Raw genomic sequence first — 26,442 nt, 5'->3', positions numbered from 1 at the left:
AAAGAATGAATGAATATAGACATATTAATAAATATATAGTTGATTGATCCATATACACATAGATACACAGCACCAATTGCTTACGGTGTTTTTTTTTTCTTTTAAAATAATTTTATCACGGGGTTAATGGTTTGCTATATAGTTGTTAACACATGGGTACAGTTTTCATGACCGATGTCTGCCAAACACTCTCACCCACAGCCTAAGTCCCAGTCCACAATGATGTAACAGGACCTCAGAAGCTTAACCCCCCTTTGACCCTCCCTCACCAGTCTTTTTGCTTGATGGAATATATCAAACCCAGTCCAAGTTTTACTTTGTATTTTTCCTTTCTGTCCTTGTTTCCACCTCTTAGTGAGATGATCTGTTTTATGGCATTCTAAACAAGATTTCCATGAACATTCTATCTCCAACTCTGTCCTGCTATTGTTTTTGGAAAGATATAATTTAAAATAAAGTGCATACATCTGTCAACTCAGACAGATGAATCATAACTTATCTAGCCAACTCCATGCTATTGTCTAGCTAGCTTATTAGATCATTTCTAGTTTGTTAAATGAGGGGACATTTCAACAGCTTGAGAAACAAATCAAAAATGAAATTTGAGTTTAATAAGACTCATGTTTAACTTTTAAACTGAGGATTCGTGAATACTTATAATAGTGCGTATTTCTTTTTTAAAAAAATATTTATTTATTTATTCCCTTTTGTTGCCCTTGTTGTTTTATTGTTGTAGTTGTTGTTGGATAGGATAGAGAGAAATGGAGAGAGGAGGGGAAGACAGAGAGGGGGAGAGAAAGACACCTGCAGACCTGCTTCAACGCTTGTGAAGAGACTCCCCTGCAGGTGGGGAGCCGGGGGCTTGAACCAGGACCCTTAAGGCAGTCCTTGTGCTTCGCGCCATGTGTGCTTAACCCGCTGTGCTACTGCCCGACCCCTCAATAGTGAGTATTTCATACACAGTCTTGGTGTAGAAATATATTCACCTCTCACTTAGTGATCTTAACAAAGATGTGTCATTTTCTTCACATAATTTCAACACATTTATTTGTGCCTATCTTATGTTTTGGTTTCTATTTTGAAAATATTATATTTTCTAAATGGCTACTGATGATATTAGGAAAGCCATTCAGCTTTGCAAATTATTTTGTAATGAGCCCTTACTCCTTCCTTTTCATTTGCTTTACTGTATTTTTATGGTATATATGAATAGTAGTACATTTGCCTGTCATTTTACAACATTTACAAGAGTACTATTTTCATTTATCATTTATTTGGCTAGATATTCTAGGACAACGTTTTTTTTAATAATAGTATACAGAAGGGGCTGATTATTCTGCCTTTTCCTTACTAATGGAAATGCCTCTAATGTTCTATCATTAGGTAGAATGCTGTGCTCTTGGATTGAGATTGGTTGACATCTGTTAGACTAATATACAAACCATCATTTTATTCCTGCTTTACTGAGAGTTTTAATGAGGATTGGAAGTTGGAGCATGCTAAGTGCTATTCTGACATTTCAACATGATGACAGCATTTTCTCCTTTGATCCATTGGTGGTTGTATCTGAGTAGTCTAATACATGAAAATCTTAATATTTGATAAGCATGTTGTTGTTTGAATAAATTGTTGGTTGCTGACTTACTATTTTCTTATTTATTTTAAAGATATTATTCATTAGATACAGACAGAGAGAAATCAAGAAGGAAGGAGAAGATAGAGAGGGAAAGAGACAGAGAGAGACACCTTCAGCACTTATTGCCTCGTCGTCTGTGAAATAACCCCCCTGCAGGTGGGAGCTGGGTCCTTGCTCACTGGAACATGTGACTTAACTGGGTACACCACCACTTGACCCACACGTAATTACTATTTAATATAAATGTATTACACCACAATTCATGTTAATGTAAGGTTTTATCTTCCCATGCTCCTTTTTTTCTCAGTGAAGCATATACAATGAAGGACTTAAGAAATGCTGTTGGAAATAATTAAAAAATTGTTTGATTATACAATCTACTTTAAAAAAAATTTTATTTATTCCCTTTTGTTGCCCTTGTTGTTTTATTGTTGTAGTTATTATTGTTGGTATTGATTTTGTTGTTGTTGGATAGGACTGAGAAATGGAGAGAGGAGGGGAAGACAGAGAGGGGGGAGAGAAAGAGAGACACCTACAGACCTGCTTCACCACTAGTGAAGGGACTCCCCTGTAGGTGGGGAGCCGGGGGCTCGAACTGGGATCCTTATGCACAATCTGCTTTTTATATTATCTGTTAACTTAGTCACAAGAGTAAAATATTTACAATTCACGCAGCTAGAGATTAACAGTAAAATTCATTAAACAAATGAAATCAGTAGGAAAAATGGAAATTGTCTTTGAAGAAAATGGTCAAAGATTTGAATAAGTAACGAACAAAATTAGAAATGTAAGCATTTGAAAAAGTTTTCAGGTTCTCAGCCAATTAGCATTAAAATTGCTTCCACATTTTATTAATTTTGATCTTCTACTGAAGAAAATACAGATTAGTATAGTATTAATTAATGGCAAAGATATAGGGAGTGGAGTTTTCATAATTGTAAACAAAATGATCATTCTACATAGAAGTTTGGCATCACTTTTATTAAAATAGCATTTTGTTTATATGCATTTTCACTTTGCTTCTGTAATGAATTACCTAACAATTTACTATAAATTTGAAAAAAGAACATGAATTAATTTTCTTGTAGTTCTTACCTTTTTTAAACTGCCTCCTTAGCACAGTAGGCAGCGCGTCAGTCTCATAACCTTTTTTAGTTTTTAGAGGTTGGCCTCATTCTTTGGTTCATGGCCTCATATTCCATCAATTTCCCACCATGCCCATCTTTACATTAATATCTCCGGTTGGCCTTCTACTAAGACCCACTGTAACTGCATTTAGAACCCACCTGGATAATCCAGGGTCATCTTTTATAGTAAGAGTCCTAACTCTCTGTCATATACAAAGTTAATTTTGTGAGGCTAGACAGTGGCACACCTGGTTAAGCGCGCACACGCACACACTACAGTGTGCCAGGACACAGGTTCACGCCCCTGGTTCCCACCTGCAGGGGAAAAGCTTCACGAGCAGTGAAACAGGGCTGCGGAGGTGGGTTTTTCTTTCTCCTTCTCCATCTTCCTCACTTTGCTCAATTTCTTTCTGTGTCTACTCAGTATTAAATAAATAAATAAAATTTTTTAAAAGTTAATTTTGTCATATAAACATAACATTCAAGGTTCCAAAGATTGGGATGTCTGTATCTCTGGGGGAAGTTGATACATTATTTCACACGTTGTATTTTTCAACCAAACAACTGTACTGTTTATATGATCCATATACATATTTGCACATATGCAGTAAAGATATACGTACAATAATATTTGTATTAGATACAAAAGAAACTAAGCAAATACCAATACATGTAAAACAGAGCAAATTCTAGTATGTAACACTACAAGGCATTAAATAAATGAAGTTTTGGCATAAGCTCTGTCATGAAGACATCTTATTTCCCAAATGGACTTTGTGAAATTTATTTACCAACTTACTTCATTGTGATATTATTATCATGTTACATTAACTTATTATATGAACTTATATCGTTATTTACATATAAAATAAAATTTACACATGCATTGTGAAAATATAAGTGCATCGAAAACGTTGCTGGACTAGCTACACTCAAGTTACTGCAAGAATTCTCTCTTGGAAGAGTATTGGAACTGAAAAATTAGGGTGATTTTGTGTTTACAGTATAGAATCACTATTATCTGAGTTATTTTAACAACAAAAATGTTACCAATGTTATTAGTATAATAAAAGTAAATCCACTGTAACAGCGAGCAGGTAGTGGTACAGGGGTGAAGTTTCATGCACAGTGTAGCAGTGCTGGAAATGCCAATCCTTTTCTCTCCTTTTCTGTTTCCCTCACTCTTCTCAAAATCTCTCTGTCTTATCAATAAAAGAATGAAAAAAAGGGAGGGGTGGATTTGGTGTACAGGTACTGAGCCCCAACAATAGTTCTGGTGACAAATAAGTAAATAAATAAAATTCACTCAAAAATGCATAGTAAATAAATAGGAAATTGCAAGTAACTTGAGAGGGAAAAGGTCATGAAATCACCAGCTAAACCATTCCTCAACAAAGGTAGGAAAAGCTTCCCTGGCTTTACTTTAGTTTAGCTCCAAACGTGAAATAAAACTGCTGACACAGAGACTTAAAATGTGCAGAGAATTACGAGCAGACTCAGATTTATAAGTCCTCTTTATGTACTGACTGAAGATTTATTGGTAGCTTTGAAAACTGTTAAGAAAACAGGGAAGTGGTCCTTAAATATCTTAAATAGCAGAGTCCTATGAATACAAAGGAGGTTGAGGTTACTCCGAGATGCTTGGGTTCATGGAACAATAATATTTCTCATACTACGTAGTCTGGTACAGTGTGACCCATCTACTCCATCAAAATGGGCACTTAAAATGTTTAAACGGGGGGCAGAGCCAAGATGGTGACTTGGAGGCAGCTTCTGGCATGAGCTCCAACAAGCAGCGGCTTGTGATCTAGGATTCTCTGGATAGGATTCCAGTTGCCAGCATGATGCCGACAAAACTTCCCTGGACAGACAACCCCTCCAATGTGTCCTGGAGCTCCACTTCCCCAGAGCCCTTCCCCACTAGGGAAAGAGAGAGGCAGGCTGGGAGTATGGATCGACCTGTCAACACCCACGTTCAGCAGGGAAGCAATTACAGAAGCCAGACCTTCCACCTTCTGCAACCCACAATGACCTTGGGTCCATACTCCCAGAGGGTTAAAGAATAGGAAAGCCATCAGGGGAGGGGATGGGATGCAGAGTTCTGGTGGTGGGGATTGTGTGAAGTTGTACCCCTTTTATCCCATGGTTTTGTCAATGTTTCCTTTTTATAAATAAAAAAATTAAAAAAAAAACATTTAAATAGGGGAGTCGGGCAGTATTACAGCGCGTTAAGCGAAGGTGGCCTGGAGACCAAGGACTCATGTAAGGATCCCGGTTCAAGCCACGGCTCCCCACCTGCAGGGGAGTCGCTTCACAGGTGGTGAAGCAGGTCTGCAGGTGTCTATCTTTCTCTCTGTCCTATCTAACAACGACGCCATCAATAAAAACTACAAGAACAATAAAAAAATAGGGCAACAAAAGGGGAAAATAAATAAATATATTAAAAAATGTTTACATAGCACCTACTCATACATTGAAACCTGCAGAATGTAGATACTGGTCCATAGTAATGCTGGTCAACAGTGAAATTTCTTAGTGATGCCACAGGATTGGTAAAAATCTTGCTCAAAGAACACTTATTGAGAATCAGCTCTATATTTCTTTCTGAGAGACTTAATTGTGTACACCCTTAGACACACCATACTCTTTTTTATTTTTAATGTCTTTGTAAACATTATTCCTTCCTGGGATTTTTTTTCTCCTTCATTTTTAAAAAAAAATACTTAAAAAATTACTTACTGGATAGAGACAGTTCCAAATTGAGAGGGCAAGGGTGATAAAGAGGGATAAAGAGAGAGACACCTGCAGCACCTGCTTCACCCCTTGCAAAGCTTTCCCTCTGCAGGTGTCGGTTGGGGATTCGAACCTGGGTCCTTGGACATTGTAACATGTGCGCTCAGTCGGGTGTCTTACCTCCCGACCCTTTTTCTATTTCATTTTCCACTTCAGAAAATACTTGTCCTTGCTTCATGGGTTTTTCCTTCCTTAGTTTCTACTTGGCAAAGCAGTTAACCATTCCCTCCTTTGTGTTCTCAAGCCACTGAACAAGTTAATTTTCTATTTCCTTTAAAATAAATGTATGCACAGTGATTGCAAACTCGAACGGAAGTGCAGGCTTATAGCAAAACACATGCCCCCATTAACTCTAGCTGCCACTAACAACTTCTCCCACTATTGTTATGGATTTCACTATTGATTATGAACTGGTAGGATTTGTGAGAGAAGGCTAACCATATGTCCCCTTAAAATTAAATTCAAACAGAGGCTAAAAAGAACCGTTATGACCATATTCAAGTCATGCTTGTTCTATCAAAAGATTATGTAACTTACATTCTATTTAGCTGGCATACGTGCTGATATATGTGCTAACTTTGACTTTGTAAATTACTGTTTCATATTTTAGACCCAACATCTTATTTTAGATATGGATCTTATAATTTCCTTATTCCCCCCCCCCCCCCCCCTTGAGAGCACTGCTTAGTTTTGGCTTATGGTGGTGCTAGGAATTGAATCTGGGACCTTGGAGTCTCAGGAGTGCAAGTTTTTTTTTTTTTTTTGTATAACCATTACACAATCTTAAACATTTTCATAAAGCCTTCCAAAAGTAATGTGCCCTATAGCAAGCACATAATGGGTAAAATGATTATGGACACATAGCTGGGAGCTTGGATTCTGAAGATATCCATTCAAGTCTGGGTCTAGTGTTAAGAGTTTGTGTCTGCAGGGGAGTCAATATTCTTCTTGGGACCTTGGCTTTCTTATCAGTGGAGTGAGGAAGCTGGACCAGGTGAGCTCTTTTGTCCTGACTGGTTCTACGACTCATCATCTCTAAGGTTTCACCGGTTGTTTGTGGAGTCTTACAAATAGCCAGTCTGAATAGAAGTTTATTTTCTTTCTTTTTTTAAAAAATTTTTTAATTGGGGGCGCTAGTGGTTTATAGTATATACACTTGTTGGTACCTGTGTAATGTTTCTCAGTTTTCTGCAAAACACTCTCAACCCAGCCTACTGGGTCCTCCTTCACCATTATGCACCAGGACCTGAATTCCCACCCTCAGTGCCCAGAGTCCTTTGATGCAATGCACCCAACTCCATTCAAGTTCTCTTTTGTGTTTCCACTTTCTGCTTTTATTTTTTTTTGGCTCCAGTTGCTGGGGCTCAGTGTCGACACTGTGAATCCACTACTCCTGGGCCATCTTCCTTCCTTCCTTCCTTCCTTCCTTCCTTCCTTCCTTCCTTCCTTCCTTTCTTTTCTTTCTTTCTTCCTTTTTTTCTCTCTCTCTTTCTCTGCCCCCATCTTATTTGATAGGACAAAGAGAAATTGAGAGGGGAAAGGGAGATAAAGAGGGGAAAAAGACACCTGCAGACCTACTTCCCCGCTCATGAAGCATCCCCCACGGCCCCCGCAGATGAGCAGCAGGGGCTCAGACCCAGGTCCTTGTGTATAGTACTATGTGCCCTTAACCGGGTGTGCCAACAATCACCCCCTCCCCATTCTGTTCTTATTTCTCAACATCTGACCATGAGTGAGCTCATTCCATTTTCTTCTTCTTTTAAATGTTTTTCATTATCTTTGTTTATTTATTGGGTAGAGACAGTCAGAAATTGAGAAGGTAGGGGAGTTACAGAGGGAGAGAGAGAGAGAGAAGAGACACCTGCAACACTGCTTCACCACTTGCAAAGCTTTCCCCTCTGCAGGCGGGGGGGGGGGGGACCGGGGGCATGAACCTGGGTCCTCGCGCATTGTGACGTGTGTGCTCAACCAGGTGTGCCACCGCGCCAGTCCCCCCATTCTCTTCTTAATGAGTAAACCTAGTGATAACTGGAGTTGTTAGCCCTCTGAGCGGTGCCCTGGCTTCTCTGTGAAACAGCAAGCTGTCTCTGAGTTATAGGAGGAGGAGGAGGAGGAGGAGGAGGCGTGCTTCTTCCTCTGAGGAATAAGGGATTAGCAGGCTTGGCAGGTCATCGTCCTACCTTGTTGAGGGTGTTGAGAGCTGCCTGAGCTGCAGTGAGTGCCGGCTCGGCTTTGGCCAGGTCTTCTTCACAGTCCTTCTGCTTCTGCTTCACTTCTAGCATGATGAGGGCCACCTTCTGCTCCTCCTCATCCGCGATGGCCTTTTCTCTGCTCACTTTGTCAGTCTCTACGCCCACCACTTGAATCAGTTTGTCTGCATCCTCATTCTTCTGTTTCAGCTCCACTTCCTGGGTGGCCAGCTTGGTTTTCAGATCATCTACCTGTGGTGGAGAAGTGCTGGACTTAGTGGAAGTGAAAGGACTTGCGGCATGACCCTTGGAGTCTGAGCCTGCAGAGCAGAAGCTGAATTTCAAATGCAAAGGTACAAAGCTGGGGCCAGGTGGCGGCGCACCTGGTTAAGCGCTCACATTACAGTGCGCAAGGAGCCAGGTTCAAGCCCCTGGTCCCCACCTGCAGGTGGAAAGCTTCACGAGTGAAACAGGGCTGCAGGTGTCTCTTTGTCTCTCTCCTGCTCTGTCTCCTCCTCTCCTCTCAATTTATCTCTGTCTCTATGAGAAATAAATAAAAAAATAGGAGGCTGGTGGTGCACCTAGTAGAGCCCATAGATTACAGTGTTCAAATCCCTAGCCTCCACTTGTAGGATGGGAAGTTTTACAAGTGGTAAAGCAGTGCTGCATCTCTCTCTTTCCCCCCTCTCTATCTCCCTTTTCCTCTTAATTTTTTTCTTTCTCTATCCAAAATAAGATAAGAGAAAGTTAAATTAAATGAAAAAGGAAAATAAATAAATAAATAAAAGGTGAAAAGCTAGGAAAGGAAAGGAATATAAAATTCTTTCTGTCTCCCCTATTGTAAACGGGGTATAAGATTCTTAGTAACATGAACTTTGACCTTCTCCTTGATGCCCAGATGACTTAGGCTATTCATCACTGATACTGGTGCTATGTCTTATACAGCCTAATGCAACATAATATTTTGTGTACTGTAGGCCCTTAATAAAGTCATTATCACTTACTTGAAATTGATCAATTAAGAGTTGACAAGGCTTTAGCAAGATACACAAAAGGAATGGCAACTGTGCATTATCAAAGATGGAATACATGAACAATTCCAGACTATATGTAAAAATAGGCTACTATAGCAATCCAAATAACATTTGTAATAACTTTCCCAAGTAACTAGGAGTTCATTAATATTTGATAACTTCATTCCTTTTATCACTATGGGCCAACAAGAGAGCTTATCTGGGAAGATGTCCATTTTGAGACTCTCATGTCTGAGGTTCAGAAGTCCCAGGTTCAATCCCTATCACCACCATAAGTCAGATTTGAACAATGTTTTGGGAAACAAAATAAAATAAAATCCTTTACATGATAACATTAACTACTGATTGTCTTTTTGAACCCTAAGACAGCAGGAACCTCACATCTCCACTATGGAGCCTCTACTTCCCCCAGTCCTGGAACCATTGGATAGGGCCCACTTTCCCGTATGCATCTCCCAATCCATATCAAATAATATTGCATCTGCCAATCACAACCTAACCAGCGCAAGATTGCCACCTCAACATGCTTCACTTCAGACTGTGTCCAGAGACTTCACGTGTGGAATGGCAACCCTTCAACTTCATTACTTGGGTGAGACCTTTCCTTTCATAGTATACTCTAATTTCATCTCAGGTGGTTCACTTTCTAACAAAGTCCCAAAACCTAGATATACACCAGTTTCTGTGAGAGAGAGCATATGTTCACATATATCCGTAAACTACTGCAAAATATATGCCTGAAAGCAGAAGTGCACTAGAGTTTGCAGTGAGTACCCCCCTAACACTTCCTCTCCTCTATTCCAAACTTTGGGTCCATGATTGCTCAACAATTTGTCTGGCTTCGTATGTTAACTCTCTTTTCAATCACCAGGTTCCAGATGTCATCAGGATGTTGGCCAGGCTTCCCTAGATTGAAGACCCCACCAATGTGTCCTAGAGCTCAGCTTCCCCAGAGACCCACCCTACTAGGGAAAGAGAGAGGCAGAATGGGAGTATGGACCGACCAGTCAACGCCCATGTTCAGCGGGGAAGCAATTACAGAAGCCAGGCCTTCTACCTTCTGCAACCCACAATGACCCTGGGTCCATGCTCCCAGAGGGATTGAGAATGGGAAAGCTATTAGGGGAGGGGGTGGGAAATGGAGATTGGGTTGTGGGAATTGTGTGGAATTGTACCCCTCCTACCCTATGGTTTTGTTAATTAATCCTTTCTTAAATAATAAATAAATAAAACAAAAACAAAACAAAACAAAAAAAATCCTTTACATGTCCTGGAAACTCACCATTCCAGAGCCCTACCTGACTAAGGAAATATAGAGACAGGTTTGGAGTATGTCATATCTAGAAGAAGCAATTACAGAAGCCAGAACTCCTTCTTTCCTTCACCCTCAAAAGCATTTTGGTCCATATTCCCACAGGGAGGAAATGTTAAAGGAGGATGACTAAAGGCCTCTAAAGCCCAATTCTACCAGGACCTGGACTAGCTGTCATCAGGAATCTTTGTTTGCATACCACCACTGAAAGGGAATAGAATCTGGAGAACAAACAAACAAACAAGAATCTGGAAAACAGAACAGAAAAAGTCAGGCATTGTTTTGCTTATCTGAGAAGGAAGAGGAAAAAGGAAGGACATTCAGAAGTAATAATAGGTGTCAGCATAACTTAGAAAGGAATTAAAGTGGACAGAAGTGAATAAAAGTGGGTAATAGGTATAGGGTCAACCCATATATGTGACCTTGGGAAAACTTGCAGTTTCAGTTGAAGGAGGATAGGAACACAGAACTCTGGTGGTGGGAATGGTGTGGAATTATACCGCTATTATCTTATAGTTTTCTAACTCACTATGTTATGCTGGTGACCCAGGTTCAAGGCCTTGGCCCCCAAAACACTAGGAGAAGTTTCAGTAGTGTGGCCTCTTTCTCTCTCTTTAATATTATTTATTTATTTATTACATAGAGACAGAGAGAAATTTAGAGGGGAAGGAGAGATAGAAAGTGAAAGAGACAGAGACACCTGCAGCCCTGTTTCAGCACTCATGAAGCTTTCCCTCTGCAGGTGGGGACCAGGGGCTTGAATCTGGGTTCTTGCACACTGTAATGTGTGCACTTAACCAGGTGCGCCACTGCCTGGGCCCTGTGTGGTCTCTTTCTCTATCTGAAATCAATGGTCTGGAGTGGTAAAGCACAGACAAAAACAAAACAAAACAAAACAACAACAACAAAAAACTTAGTCAATCCTATAGGAAATCCAGTTTCCAGCTGTCCTATCTCCAGTTTCCTCAGGTCCACAATCTCCAATCAGGGCACATCTAGGAATTTTTCTTTTTTCCACTATCAATTTTTTCCAGTTCTCTAATTGCATTTTCATCTCTGCCAGACACTAATGATGTGGTTTACTCCTCTGCTTTTGTAAACTCACAGAGTCGTCTGTACTAATTATTATTTAGTTAGTCTTTAGTTCTTCTTCTTTTTTTTTTTCACACTTCTTTTTTCCCCACACTTCTCATAAGATATAGATGACCTGGTAGATGGAGAACAACAAGAAAGAATCCAAAAGATCCATCCAGTCTCTGAATTCTTTCCATTTGGGAGGCAGTAACGGAGCAATAGGAATAAAAGGATCGGAGAAACCTTCTCTGGTATTTCTCTGATCATCTGGAGAGGAATCAATGGTTTCCATTTCAGTTCAGTCTGGTGGTTCTGAGTCTAGTCCTAGAGCATAGCTGTGGTATCACCTGGCCACTTACTAGAAATGCAAATTCTAGGGCCCAAAGACCTACTCAATCAGAAATTGTGGTGATGAGTCTGTTGCCTTTTTTTTTCTCCCCTTTTGTTGCCCTTGTTGTTGTATTGTTGTTGTAGTTATTATTATTGTTGTCATCGCTGTTGGATAGAACAGAGAGAAATGGAGAGAGGAGGGGAAGACAGAGAGGAGGAGAGAAAGATAGATGCCTGCAGACCTGCTTCACTGCCTGTGAAATGACTCCCCTGCAGGTGCAAAACTGGGGGCTTGAACTGAGATCCTTACTCCGGTCCTTGTGCTTTGCGCCACCTGTGCTTAAAACGCTGAGCTAACGAATGACCCGCCCCCCTGCTTTTTTTGATTTTTTGCCTTCAGAGTTATCACTGGGGCTCAGTGCTGGCACTACAAATCCACTGCTCCTAGATTATTATTTTTTTTACTTTTTTTATTGGATAGGATAGAGAGAAATTGAGAGAGGAAGGGGAGACAGAGAGGGAGAGAGAAAGATAGACACCTACAGACCTGCTTCACTGCTTATGAAGTGACCTCCCTGCAGGTGGTGAACCAAGGGCATGAACCAGGATCCTTGCACAGGTCCTTGCATTCTGTACTATGTGTGTGTAGCCTGGTGTTGCTATTGCCCGGGTATCCCTTGTCACCTTGTTTTAACAGAACTTTGGGATTATTCCAATGGACACTATGGTTTGAAAATCATTGGCCTAGTGTTATGACTTTTCAATGCAAAGATAAGATGCAGATCTATTTATTTCTGGAAAGTAAATCTGCAGTACAGCCAATAAAGTTTACACTTCAGAGTGACCTCTCATCTCTTATTTTTTCTGAAGTCTATTTCATGCACCAACCAAAGATTACTTTTGAGTTCCTGGAATATGTCAAACAGTTTCAAATGCTTTATGATGCAAAATGCATAAGGGGGAAGAATACAACAGGGTCTTAGACTCTGCTGATAATTCTCATTTCGTAGCAGATCAAAAGAAAAGGAAAGTAGAAAAAAATGCTCTTTAATTTTGTGTATTCATAGAAAGCTTGAGACTGCATTAACCTCAAATGGGGTCCTGCTCCCTATAATGTATCTTATATCCCTGTGTTGAAAGGTTAATCCATTTCCATCTCTTGGTGTTTAGCTTCAGAGAGTTATTTCTACAAGGACAAAAAGATGCAATTGTAAATCAAAATGATTGAACTATGTAATCACTCCAGTCAGCAAACACACCAGTAACTTTTTGTTCCTTTTAAAATCTTAGGCGATTTGGGAAAATTGAGGATTTTTTTTTTTTAATTTGTTTAGTTATTGTTGTTTGTTGATTACAGATATGGTTTATGACCTCAGGCCCAAGGTACATAATCACAGCTCTGTGCATGGGAGCTTTATAGCTCTTAAGTTATGACACGAAGTGACACGAGGGTCCTGCCAGTCAGAATTAGGCCGCTTCCAACAAAGGCATAACTCAGGTTTATTTTTATGATGCTTTTGAAGTAGAACGGGGAATTGAAATAGGTTACATTTTTCCCCCTTATGTTTCTCCTTTACTTAAAAGCACTGGAATTACATACTATAGCTCTTTTCTTATGCAGACTCTCCCAAACTGGGATAGAAAGGTCAAAAGGGAGAGTCCAAAAATATGGAAGAGACCCTTTCCTCCAAGTCTTGATGGCTCTGTAAATAGTGTATGTGGTAACTGGGGGTATGCTAACTAAATAGTGGGGCGAGAAGGTGGTGACAGGAGACCCAGTCTTCTTCAAGGACCAGGTACATAAAAACCAAGAGGCCGAGCTTCCCAGAACCATCTTGCCAGAACTCCAGAGGAAGAGGAAACCCAGGATAATCAGTAGAACTATACAATCAATAGGAGAGCTGAAGCCTAGATAAATCTTTCTTTTTAAAAAATATTTTATTTATTTGATAGAAACAGAGAGGAAACAAGAGGAAAAAAAGGAGGTAAAGATAGATATAGATAGATAGAGAGAGAGACAGACCTGTAGCACTGCCTCACCACTCATGAAACTTCCCTGCAGGTGGGGACTGGTGCCTTGAATCCTGGTCCTGGTACATTAACATGTGCACTCAACCAGGTGTGCCACTACCCGGTCTCTTAAATACTCTTTCTTTTCTTTTCCTGCTTCTTCTTCTTTTTTTTTTTTTTAAAGTATTTTATTTATTTATTCACGAGAAAGATAGGAGGAGAGAGAAAGAACCAGACATCACTCTGGTACATGTGCTGCCTGGGATTGAACTCAGGACCTCATGCTTGAGAGTCCAATGCTTTCTCCACTGTGCCACCTCCTGGACCACACTTTTCCTGCTTCTTTCTTTCTTCCTTTCTCTTTCTTCCTTTCTTTCTTTCTTTCTTTCTTTCAATTTTTTATTTATTTTAGCCTCCCGTGTTATTGCTAGAGCTTTAGGGCTCATTGCCTGCACTATGAATCCACTGCTCCTGGAGGCCATTTTTTCCCCTATTTTTGTTGCCCTTATTGTTGTTATTGTTATTGCTGCTGTTGTTGTTGGATAGGACAGAGAGAAATCGAGAGAGAAGGGGAAGACAGAGAGGGGGAGAGAAAGATAGACACCTGCAGACCTGCTTCACCACTTGTGAAGTGATCCCCTTGCAGGTGGGATGCCAGGGGCTTGAACCAGGATCCTTGAGCTGGTCCTTGTACTTTGTACCATGTGCACTTAATCCAGTGTGCTACCACCCAGCCTCTTTAAATAGTCTTTCTTAATAACCTATTTGTGATATGAATTTGGACTTTATCTCAGGGCTTCAAAGAGTCTTGGAATTTGGACTCTTAGATGATACCTGCCATCTATAGTTGACATTTATTGTGTCTGTCTGCCTAGGACTAATATTCACTTCTGTTCTGGTAACAAGAGTTTGATTTTTCCTCTGGGAAATTTGTACTTTCTTGGTTCTTACGTTGGGTTGTTGGAAAATTCATGATGTACATTTCTATGTTTTTCAAAGCACAAAAAGCGTCATGACTTATCCAGCAGCCCAACAGTTTGCATGAGACAAATTTGTGTGATTTTTCTCTGATTCTGGATTGGCCAATGAGAATATTCAAGTAACAGAGTTTGGCTCAATGATAGGCAAACCAATGTCTTATCAAGGCCAGTTAAAGCTACTGATGATTCACCCAGAAACTTGATGACATTACTGGGAAAGAAGTACTCCTTTTTATACTTGGGTTGCAAGTCAACACAGAATCCAAATGAGATAGGGCCATGAGGGTTGTTTATTGAAATTAGACATCTAGTAGTTCTAGCTTAGATTTTCCAGCTATATGTTTCAACTAATTAACTAGTTGATTAGACAGGTAGTTAATTATTTTGCTACTGACTAAACCAACTTCAACTGGATTTTGGTCAGCTGCTGTCAAAAAGATTCTGATACATTGTCATACCATCTCAAAAAAACTTCTCTTCCTCTTCTCACTTTCCCCCTTCCCTCCTCTTTCTCATCTGTCATGCACTACCCTACAATTTTCTCTTCCTCTTTCTTTCCTTCTTTTTTTAAAAAATTATTTATTTATTTTCCCTTTTGTTGCCCTTGTTGTTTTATTGTTGTAGTTATTGATGTCGTTGTTGTTGGATAGGACAGAGAGAAACCAAGAAAGGAGGGGAAGACAGAGAGTGGGAGAGAGAAAGACAGACACCTGCAGACATGTTTCACCACCTGTGAAGCGACCCCCCTTCAGGTGGGGAGCCAGGGGCTTGAACTGGGATCGTTATGCCGGTCCTTGTGCTTTGTGCCACCTGTGCTTAACCCGCTGCTCTACCGCCCGACCCCCCTTTCCTTCTTTCTTTCTTGAAACTTTCTATTTCTATAAGTGAATTTGAGCTATTTTTTTCACTTATCACCAAGAATCCTGACATCGTCATAAGTTTTCTTAAACTGCTGACTTCAGGGAATTTTGGTAGACCAAGACTATTTGAAATTAAAGATAAATTAAATGTAAATTTCCAGATTGAAGAAACTTTACATTTGGGGTAAATCCCCACATGCAAAAAATTGACAGCGGCCTGTAGGTCTTTTGTTAACATTTCTTTAGTTCAAAAGTTTCATCTTCATTCATAAGTACACCTGAGTTGGATACAGAATTTGGGATAACAACAGGTTCTAACAATGAAGTGACAGATGGAGTAAGCTCCAACTCAAAATGAAGGCCTCTCACTTTGCTAAAAGAGGTAATATAAATTATGCCAGTGGTAAAGACATCAGTAGAGGCTAAAACAAAAAAAAATCAACACAGGCAATGAGAGAAATCACATCATGGCTTTCCTACTACCTGCTTCCTGAAAACCACCACCACTATGGGGGTGAGAAAGAGGAAAATGTTTTTCAGAGGGAAAGAACTCTGAGGCAGAGTTAGAATTCCAGGAGCCAGGTGGTGGCCTACATGTTACCACATGTGAAGACCTGGGTTCAAGTCCCTAGTCCTCACCTACAGGGGGAAACCTCATTACTTCTTAAGAGGTGGAATAATGCAATAGGTGTCTCTTATCTCTGTCTCTCAGTCTCTCTCTCCCCCCCACATCTTGATTTCTCACTCTATATCAGAGAAAAAGGGGAAAACATAATGGCCACTGGGAGTAGTGACATCATCATGCAGACAGCAAGTCCCAGCAATAACTCTGATAGCAAAATAAATAAGTAAATAAACATCAGACTTGAATATTCTCCAAAGACTAGAGTGTTTAACCTGAAATAATCATGTTTATCTGATATGCAAGATTAAGTGTGTGCCACTCTTAAATGGAAAAGATGGATCCTATATAAGTACCGCGCGCCACTGGAGCTCCAAAAGATGGATCCTAACTTAGTTGGATTTTAGTTACAGAGAACTAAACTCAGATGTATGATAATCCAAGCTTCAAGTATAAAATCATCAGCTTCAAGTTTATGAACTTTAGATTACTATAGAATTACACTGTTATTATAGGAAACGCAGTGTGTACATATCATTCTCAACATCCATCCTTCATGCCTACTTTGACCTTTTAGGAGATTTTAGTGGTTATTTATTTATTTGTCTAATTTGTCATCTACATTTGTATCATTTGTAGAAAATCTACTAGCCAGGTAGTAGCACAGCTGGTAGAGCACATAATTACCATATGCAGGGACTCAGGATCAAGCCCTTGGTCTCCTCATGCTGGTGTCTCTCTTTCTCTATCTATCTATCTATCTATCTATCTATCTATCTATCTATCTATCTATCTCCCATCCCTTCTCAACTTCTGTCTCTATCCAGTAATAAATAATTTTTTTTTAAATACTCAAAGAAAAGAAAACCTACTATTCTCAATGAATCCTGGTGTTTGTTCTTAATGAACCAACAATGGTATGGCCTGATAAATTGCATAGTATAATACATAGCCAGATGAGAAACAGAATTCAAAGGCAATGACTCTTTGATAGCACAACAGGATAAAAGAAAATGGACACAATCATTTCTCATAACCATTTGTTTCTTTCAGTCTGAAGATGGAAAGGAAGTAGATTAGAGAAGGAAATAGAGAAAAAGATTACAAAGTGGAAGAGAGAACAGTTGCTAGGGATTCCAGGTCCCATGAATGTGAGTTAGTCAAACCTGAAACTGAGAATGAGCATTTTTGCTGGGAGAACTATTCCTTAAACACTGTTTCAACAATATTTACACACCTTTCCCACACTTGGGAGCTACTCTCTTCCCTGATGCAAGTTTCTGTTCCTTTTTCTAGCTATGACATCATCTCCCCAGACAATAACTTGCATCCACCTGCATATCAGATGTCAGGCTCAGGAACACAACAACAACAACAACAACAACAACAACAACAAAAACACTAGTATAGTCATGGGCCCTGTGGAATATAACTAAAATAGGACTACTAACTATCTACAAAACAGAGATCCCCCCAAATCTTCATCTGCACTATTCCAGCCTTTAGTTTCATGATTAATCAACAATTTGTATGGCTTTATATGTTAACTCTTGTTTAGCTACCAGGTTCCAGATGCTACCATGATGCCAACCTGACTTCCCTAGGCAGACGACCCCACCAATGTGTCCTGGAGCCCTGCTTCCCCAGAGCCCCGTCTCACTAGGGAAAGAGAGAGACAGGCTAGGAGTATGGATTGACCTGTCAATGCCCATGTTCAGCAGGGAAGCAATTAAAGAAGCCAGACCTTTCACCTTCTGTACCCCATAATGATCCTGGGTCCATACTCCCAGAGGGATAAAGAATAGGAAAGCTATTCAGGGGAGGGGATGGGATATGGAGTTCTGGTGGTGGGAATTGTGTGGCATTATACCCCTCTTATCCTATGGTTTTTGTCAGTGTTTCTTTTTTATACATAAAAGTAATTAAAAAAAAAAACACTGTTTCTGAGGACACAGGGGCCTGTGGAAAACTATAAAAGATTTCCATCGAGTTCTCTCAGGAAGGACAGATGAAAAAGGTGTCACTCACCTGGGCAGAGGTGCCATGCAACTTCAGTAGCCCATTCTCAAGTCGCTCCATTTTGGACTTGAGCTCTTGTCCATTCCTGACCAACAAGTTCTGGTAGAGTCTGATGAATTCCAGAAATGACTTGGGAGTTGTGTAGTTGTAGCGCTGTTCGTTGCTCAGATAGCTCTGTGATGTTTGGTTGACGCTTGTGTGGACGAAAGCCATGAATTTGCTAATTGACTGCCTGACTGTGGGCTAAAAACAAAAGAACAGGAGACAATGAGGTCAACTTTCCATGAAGATGGGGCAATGGCCTACTCCACATGGTCTTTTCCACCATCTGGAAAGCTGGGCTCCAGGAACTCAATGACTCAGTTTAAGTCTGCATTTTAACTCAGATTCTGGACACAGGATTCCTTGTACCTCTGTGTGGAGAGGGCCCTAGGGAGGCTTTCCCTTCCCCTCTTACCTCAATACATTCCATGCTCTGTAAGAAACGGAAGCTGACTGACTCCAGTGCTTGCTGAGGCCATTCATGGAACCAGTCAATGGCCGTGCAATTCACAATGGCTGGGAACTTTCTGCTGCGGATGCTTAGCTTGTTCCCCACAGGGGAGAAACACAGAGCCACCTGAGAAGGCAGGAGGTCGGGAAGAACCGACAAGGAATTAGGGAGTATTCACAGAAAGACAGAAACAGCTCAAGGATCCCAGTCTGAGCCCCTGGCTCCCCAACTGCAGGGAGGTCACTTTGCAAGCAGTGTAGCAGGTCTGCAGGTATCTTTCTCTGTCCCCTTCTTTCTTCCCCTCCTCACTCAATTTCTCTCTGTTCTACCCAACAACAACAATGGCAGCAACAATACAATAATAGAAAAAATATGGCCATCAGGAGCAGTGGATGTGTAGTGCAGGCACTGAGCCCCAGTGATAACTCTGGAAGCAAAAAAAGAAAAAAAAAGACAAATATCTCTGGGTTTTTAAAAATTTATTTATTTTCCCTTTTGTTGACGTTTTTTATTGTTGTTGTAGTTATTATTGTTGTTATTGATGTCATCATTGTTAGACAGGACAGAGAGAAATGGAGAGAGGAGGGGAAGACAGAGAGGGGAAGGGAAAGACAGACACCTGCAGATCTGCTTCACTGCCTGTGAAGTGACTCCCCTGTAGGTGGGGACCTGGGGGCTCGAACCGGGATCCTTGTGCTTTGTGCCACGTGTGTATCTCTGGGTTTTTGTTGTTTTTTTTTAATCTTCCAGAAAATTGGGAAGCTCATGAGCAGAGTAGGCCATGTCTATAAATGTCAGATGCACTTTCTGGCTAAGAAATTAAAAATATTAAACTGCATAAGGCATGAGAGAGCTTGCTATTCTAGGAGCAGATGACAAGGATGTCCTTGCAGAGACAGTCTTGCTGAGACTGTTCTCTCATCATCCACTCCCAAGACAGTCAGGTGTGACCCAGGACAGCTGTGTCTAAAAATGTCAGCATAAACCTTCTCTGAGTTTTCTTGTGTTGGGCAGGAAGTACTTCCATACCTTCAGCTGCCGTCTGACTCGATCTATAAAGAATTTCCAGCAGTTCTCTCTGGTGTCAACAAGACCTTGGTTCTTGACTTCATTCTTCACATTGCTTATGATGTTTTCAACTTCATCATCAGAATAGAGATCTGGGATCTCTCCTGAGAGGAAATGGAACACAAAGGCTCAGCTTTGGAATAGCTGTGTATTACAGTCAAACCTGGGAGGTTATTCCACCTTGGGACAAAGACCTTTTAGTTTTTAAGTCATGTTCCACCACTCTTGCTGGTGAAATACGTAATCTACTGCAAACTTCGGGAAGAAGATCAATGCATTAAAGAACAAAGCAGGGTGTTTGTTATCTTCTTACCTGGACCAGCAACTGGTGGCACAGAAGTCTTACTCCCCACCCCCTTCTATTGGTTAGCACTTTTAGTTACCCACTAAAGTTAGTATACACTATGCTTCTTAGGAACTTAACATTTAGCAGGAGAAGTAAAGCATGTAAAATAGCCATAGGATCATGAAACATAATATATAGATAAGTCTGTACATTTAGGAAGTGTGAATCATCGCTCACTCTCTTTTTTGCCACCAGGGTTATCACTGGCGCTTGGCGGCAGCACTATGAATCCACTGCTCCTAAAGGCCACTTTTTTCCTTTTTTTAAAAAAAATTTTAATTTATAAAAAAGGAAACATTGACAAAACCATAGGATAAGAGGTGTACAACTTTGCACAATTCTCACCACCAGAACTCTGTGTCCCATCCCCTCCCCTAGTAGCTTTCCTATTCTTTAACCCTCTGGGAGTATAGACCCAAGGTCATTGTGGGTTGCAGAAGGTGGAAGGTCTGGCTTCTGTAATTGCTTCCCTGCTGAACATGGGCATTGACTGGTCGATCCATACTCCCAACCCAACCTGTCTCTCTCTTTTGCTAGTGGGGAAGGGCTTTGGGGAAGCAGGGCTCCAAGGCATATTGGTGGGGTTGTCTGTTCAGGGAAGTCTGGTTGTATCCTGCTAGCATCTGGAACCTGGTAGTAGTGATTTGGTGGGTTCCTGAAGTCGTTTTAGTCCTGTCTTGTTGCAGTCCCAGGTGGTCTCCTTTGGTATTCCTCCATTTTTTTTTTCTTATAGGATAGGACAGAGAGAAATTGAGAGAGGAGGGGAAGACAGAGAGGAGGAAGAGAAAGATAGATCCTGCAGATCTGCTTCAACACTTTTGAGACTAGAGGCTCAAACCTGAGTCTGCCCAATCCCAAGACCTCACTAAATTTTTAAAAAGTTATCATTTAAAATGCCTACACGATCTACAAGGCATGGTGATACAAATGCAAAAGAAGTGAGCAAGTTCTCCATCCCCAAACTGTAGAATAATTTGATGGGAATAAATAAATCTCTAAGTTAATGGAGAGGAATACTGTGCTTATCAGTAGATAACACAGGGGTAAGTATCACAAAGACCTTCTGCACCTTATAATGACCCTGGGTCCATGCTCCCAGAGGGATAAAGAATAGGAAAGTTTCCAATGGAGGGAATGGAACACAGAACTCTGGTAGTGGGAACTGTGTGGAACTGTACCCTTCTTATCCTATGGTCTTGTCAATCATAATTAAATCAATAATAATAAAAAAACTTTAGGGTAGGGTATAGTGACTTACAGGCACTATGTATAGGAGTGAAAATAATCCAGAAATCTTATAATTTTGTAAAACATTGCTGAATTATATCATATAAATTATATAATAAATTTATAATATAAATTATAAAATGTAAATATAAATTATATTATAATAAAATATATCTGAAAAAATGCAATTCCAATAAAATAAATCAGGGCCAGAAGACAGCTCACCAATAGAGTATACACCATATCATGTGTGTGGCCCTGGACTTGAACCCTTGTACCAAGGAGATTATCAAGGAAGGCAACTAGGAAACTCTCCATGGATGATAGAACAGTGCTGTGGTATCCTTCCCTCTCCCACTTCTCCCTCTCCCTCTCCCTCTCACTCTCCCTCTCTATCTCCCTCTCCCTCTCCCTCTCCCTCTCCCTCTCTCTCTCTCTCTCTCTCTTCAATCACTCTGAATGGGTTTTTACAATTTCTAGAGGTCGATAAAAATTCAAGTAGCGATATCTACTGATACGAAAATTACATGACGTTCTAATTTCATTGTTCATAAATAAAGTTTTATTGGCTTCAGCCATACTTATTCATTTAGAAATTATCTCTGGTTCTTTTCACACTGTAAGAGAGAGAGAGAGAAGCCACTTTGATAGAGGCTGCATGATCTGCAAAGCTGAAATTCTTTGCTTTCTGATCCTGTACTAGAAAGTTTGACATTTATATACGGCTCATCTGTGGTCCCCTTAACCAAGATATTAAAAGCACTCAGGTCATTTAGAAACTTTCCTCAGACTCTTAAGAGGGAGTTTGCATACTCTTAAGGTAGAGTTTATCACAAGGTTCCAAGTTCCTTCAAGAAAATCAGTAGATGGAATACCTAGAGATAAACACTTCTGCGCTGGACACAATTCGCACTTTTGAAATCTGTTCCTCCAGTTTCTCTTGACCATATTCTTGTCACTTTTTGTGTGAAATAGGCAGTCATGTGGAAAGCAAGAAACTGAACTGCCAGAGGAAAATTCACTATGTGGACAGAGGTAGAGAGTACTTGCGTATTTGAAATATTCTCTACAGAAAACTAAGGCTGGTGCAGCTATCAAGAACAATGAACCCACCTTCTCTGACCCATCTTGGACAGAGCTAGAAGGAATTATGTTAAGTGAACTAAGTCAGAAAGATAAAGATGAGTATGGGATGATCCCACTCATCAACAGAAGCTGACTAAGAAGATCTGAAAGGGAAACTAAAAGCAGGACCTGATCAAATTGTAAGTAGGGCACCAAAGTAAAAACCCAGTGGTGAGGGGTAGGCATGTAGCTTCCTGGGCCAGTGGGGGGTGGGAGTGGGCGGGAGGGATGGGTCACAGTCCTTTGGTGGTGGGAATGGTGCTTATGTACACTCCTAGCAAAATGTAGACATATAAATCAGTAGCTAATTAATATAAGAGGGGGAAATCAATTGTATGTCTCAAAGTTTCTCAAAAGACAAACTGAATCTTTTTAATATATAGGCTATGTATTTGATATGCGGACTCTCTCAAAAGCCTAGACCAAGTAGATTAGAAGCTTCCAATAGCACAGCTATATACAAGATACTGGGTACTGTCCAGCAAACCATAACAAAGGGACTTTTCAAAGTTAACCCAATTAACAAATAATGTGATGATAATATTAACTATTGAGTGTCTTTTTGAACCCTAAGACAGCAGGAACCTCACATCTTCACTATAGAGCCCCTACTTCCCCCAGTCCTGGAACCCTTGGATAGGGCCCACTTTCCCATATGCATCTCCCAATCCAAACCAAATAACATTGCATCTGCCGATCACAACCTAACCAAAGCAACGATTGCTACCTCAACATGCTTCACCTCAGAATGTATCCAGAGACTTCACGTGTGGAATGACAACCCTTCAGCTTCATTACTCGGGTGAGACCTTTCCTTTAATAGTACACTCTAATTTCATCTCAGGTAGTTCACTTTCTAACAAAGTCCCATAACCTAGATATACACCAGTTTCTGTGAGAGAGAGCTTATGTGCACACGTATCCATAAACTACTGCAAAATATATACCTGAAAGCAGGACTACACTAGAGTTTGCAGTGAGTACCTCCCTAACACTTCCTCTCCACTATTCCAAGCTTGGGATCCATGATTGCTCAACAAATTGTTTGGCTTCATATGTTAACTCTGTTTTCAATCACCAGGTTCCAGATGCCACCAGGATGCTGGCTAGGCTTCCCTGGATTGAAGACCCCACCAATGTGTCCTGGAGCTCAGCTTCCCCAGAGTCACACCCTACTAGGGAAAGAGAGAGGCAGACTGGGGGTATGGACCGACCAGTCAACGCCCATGTTCAGCGGGGAAGCAATTACAGAAGCCAGACCTTCTACCTTCTGCATCCCTCAACGACCCTGGGTCCATGCTCCCAGAGGGATAGAGAATGGGAAAGCTATCAGGGGAGGGGGTGGGTTATGGGGATTGGGTGTTGGGAATTGTGTGGAGTTGTACCCCTCCTACCTTATGCTTTTGTTCACTAATCCTTTCTTAAATAAAAAATTAAAAAAAAAAAAAAAAAAAAAAGAAAACTAAGGCTGGGAGATTTGATTTCTGCCTCCAAGTGTCCACAGGTTTCATGTGGTGATTAAGATGTCTGATATTTTGCAAGTGAGAGTAAATTAAAGGTTTAGAGGTCACAGTTGTTTCCTGGAGAGGTGAGCCTGGCAGTTTAACGTGGTTCACTTAGTTATGAGTTTAGTAACAAAAGGTCAAAGCTAAGAATAGAACCTTATTAACTTTACACTAACTATAGAACTTAGTTCCCATTTTGTGCTAACCTTTTAAAAAACATTTCTCTATTTCAAGGGAGAAAAAGAAATGGTGTATGGTGACGATCTCAAAACCTGCCCTCTCCAGGTGACAGAAAATGTCCTCAAAGCACAATGAAAATAGTAATCTCTAATAGGTTTGCATGTTATTACACATGTTAGTTCAATGAGTATCCTGTGAATACTAATTAAGAGTCAGGAGACATCTTAAGTATTGTCAGCCTAAGTGATGAAAATAATAGTCTCTGCAAAAGGTTATAATTACATCATTATTCTTTGATTTCCTAAGAAGCGTTGTACTTAACCTTTTTTTTTTGGATATCTAGATTATTTAATAACAAAAGTCGACAACATAATCTGTGCTGGTGCAGGCACCGCCATGCAAGCTGCTTGACACGGTACCAGCTTCGCAGGAAGTTCAGCACGGCTAGACTCTCCAGGACAAACTGAAACCATCTTGCCTTTTGCCATGTATAGGGCTTGGGATTAAGCTCTGTGTGGTCTTAATAATATGGCCAGGCTCAGAGCCTGACCAATAACAAAAGTAATGACAAAACCTGCACTGCACTCTGTAAGATTGATCATAATGGAACACGCAATATCAGTAATGCAGAATTTATCAGGAGACTCCAAGAGGAAGAATTGTTTTCCCCTTTATCTACATCACTTCCTTTAGTATTCCCCCTAAAATATAGAGAAAGATTGGTGGTTCCTGCAGTGGTGGGGCCACCTTACATAGCATAATTAATAAATGAAAGTTATGGTACCTGCCTAGATACAATGGGCCCTTTAATCTACCACCCACCACTATGCTCCTACTTCCTTATGCAGGAATAGTACACAAGAACCTAGGTCACATAGTGAGCACACACAGAAGATGGATTCCAGCTAGAGAGCTTAACTCTATGGAGAGGCTGGCCAGGTCAGCACCACCTTGGTGCCTTCTCAGTAAGGAACAAAACAAAACTCCTTGATCAAACAATGGAACAGATTTTATGAAAAATGGGCTGCTCCATGTGTTTAAGGCCCCTAGAAACATAACAAGCTTGAACTTTCTATGAACCATTGGCTTCTGATGCACAGGGGCAAGAGAATGGCATAAACATACAGGTAGAGTATTAATCTTAATCAATAGGACATCTGCCTAGCACACAGGTACAGGAATAACAAAAGACATAGAAGCTATGATGTGATCTCTAGGGAGGAAAGTGCCCCTGGAATGTGAATGTTCCACAAAGCAGGAGGTATCCCCTACCTGTGCTGTTCTTACTTGGTGATTTTTGTTTTAATAATCAAAGCCTAGGTGATTTGTGTATTAGTGACCAAAGCCTTGGTGATTTTTGTTTTAATAATCTATACCTTGGTGATTTTTGTTTTAATGATCTAAGCCTTATGAGACTATAAAAATAAAGTTCTGCTTAAGTATGACAGAGATGCCTGCTGGAGCTTGATTCAGCATCAACTCACTCGTCTCTCATTCTTCATTTTTTGCCAACACACCTCCTCCTCCAGGGTACCCTAATAACCTGCTGGGGCTGACCCCCGACTGTGCCTTTCATAAATGTACAATGTTGTTTGTATACAGTGGTAGTGTATGTGGCTATGGAAACATGCTCCTGTTTCTTTGGGATGTCAGTGGATCAGTGAGAGATGATACCCAGGACATGTGAATATGTAAGGATATGAGGAAATAGCATTGTGTGTTAGTTCAAGAAGTTAGTTACTATTAGATCACGGAGAAGGTCAAAAATAGGTTTTACTTTTCTATACGAAGGGAGTTTGGATCTTATCCCACTTTCACTTAGGATCAAATGAAAGTTAAAATTGCTGCTTAGATAAATGTCTCTGGAAGCTATGAGGAAAATGGACTGGAGGCATACTGTCAAGGTGACAGGGAGATTCCTTAACAAGTGCCAACATTTACTCATGCAAAAGATTAATGGCAGCCAGGACAAAGAAGGATTCAGACATGTCTGAGGGCTCAAATCATTGCCAAATAATAACTTCTTGAGTATAGGTAGTTAGGAAAAAAGTTTGTTATGTAGGGAACACAGATAGTTTCAACTATTTTGTGCTATTTTGTATCACCTGAAGAAAAGAAATGGCTGGGTCCTCAAGGATCTTTTTGCATTCTCCACTGTCATTTTTGTTTGGCATCTGGAGCACCAGCCAGGTGCTGGTGTAACTTCCCATTTCCACTGCCAGTAGCTCGAGGACACATTTTGTCATGAGAATCCACTGAGACCACAACATATGTTCAGATATCTGGTTCTCTTTCAGGGAATTTGGACCAGAATTCAAATAAGATAAAGAATAGATGGCCCACCAAGAAGTTCAGTTCCAGATGCTCATGGAAAGAAAACAAACCATTGCCAACTGTGTTACAAGTTTTTTTTTTTTTTTTTTTAAGATTTTACTTATTAATGAGAGAGAGAGAGAGAGAGGGAGAGAGAGAGAGAGAGAGAGAGAACCAGACATCACTCTGGCACATGTGC

At 40.5% G+C, this 26,442-nt stretch overlaps 1 protein-coding gene across 1 annotated transcript in view; it reads right to left on the bottom strand.

Annotated features, from left to right (window-relative positions):
* DNAH9 (dynein axonemal heavy chain 9) overlaps positions 1-26,442 on the bottom strand; it is a 340,864-nt gene that overhangs the window by 99,994 nt on the left and 214,428 nt on the right. Inside the window, exons 46-49 of the mRNA XM_007522773.3 lie at positions 19,509-19,651; positions 18,444-18,605; positions 17,996-18,229; positions 7,737-7,997 (exon numbers count right to left, since the gene is read on the bottom strand). Coding sequence (XP_007522835.2) covers positions 7,737-7,997; positions 17,996-18,229; positions 18,444-18,605; positions 19,509-19,651 — 800 coding nt within the window. The remainder of the gene's footprint in view (positions 1-7,736; positions 7,998-17,995; positions 18,230-18,443; positions 18,606-19,508; positions 19,652-26,442) is intronic.

Source organism: Erinaceus europaeus, chromosome 12, assembly GCF_950295315.1.
Source record: "Erinaceus europaeus chromosome 12, mEriEur2.1, whole genome shotgun sequence".
In the NCBI taxonomy this organism is placed as follows: domain Eukaryota; kingdom Metazoa; phylum Chordata; class Mammalia; order Eulipotyphla; family Erinaceidae; genus Erinaceus; species Erinaceus europaeus.
Note: the sequence above shows the minus strand (reverse complement) of the source record. Positions and strands in the feature narration are given on the sequence as shown.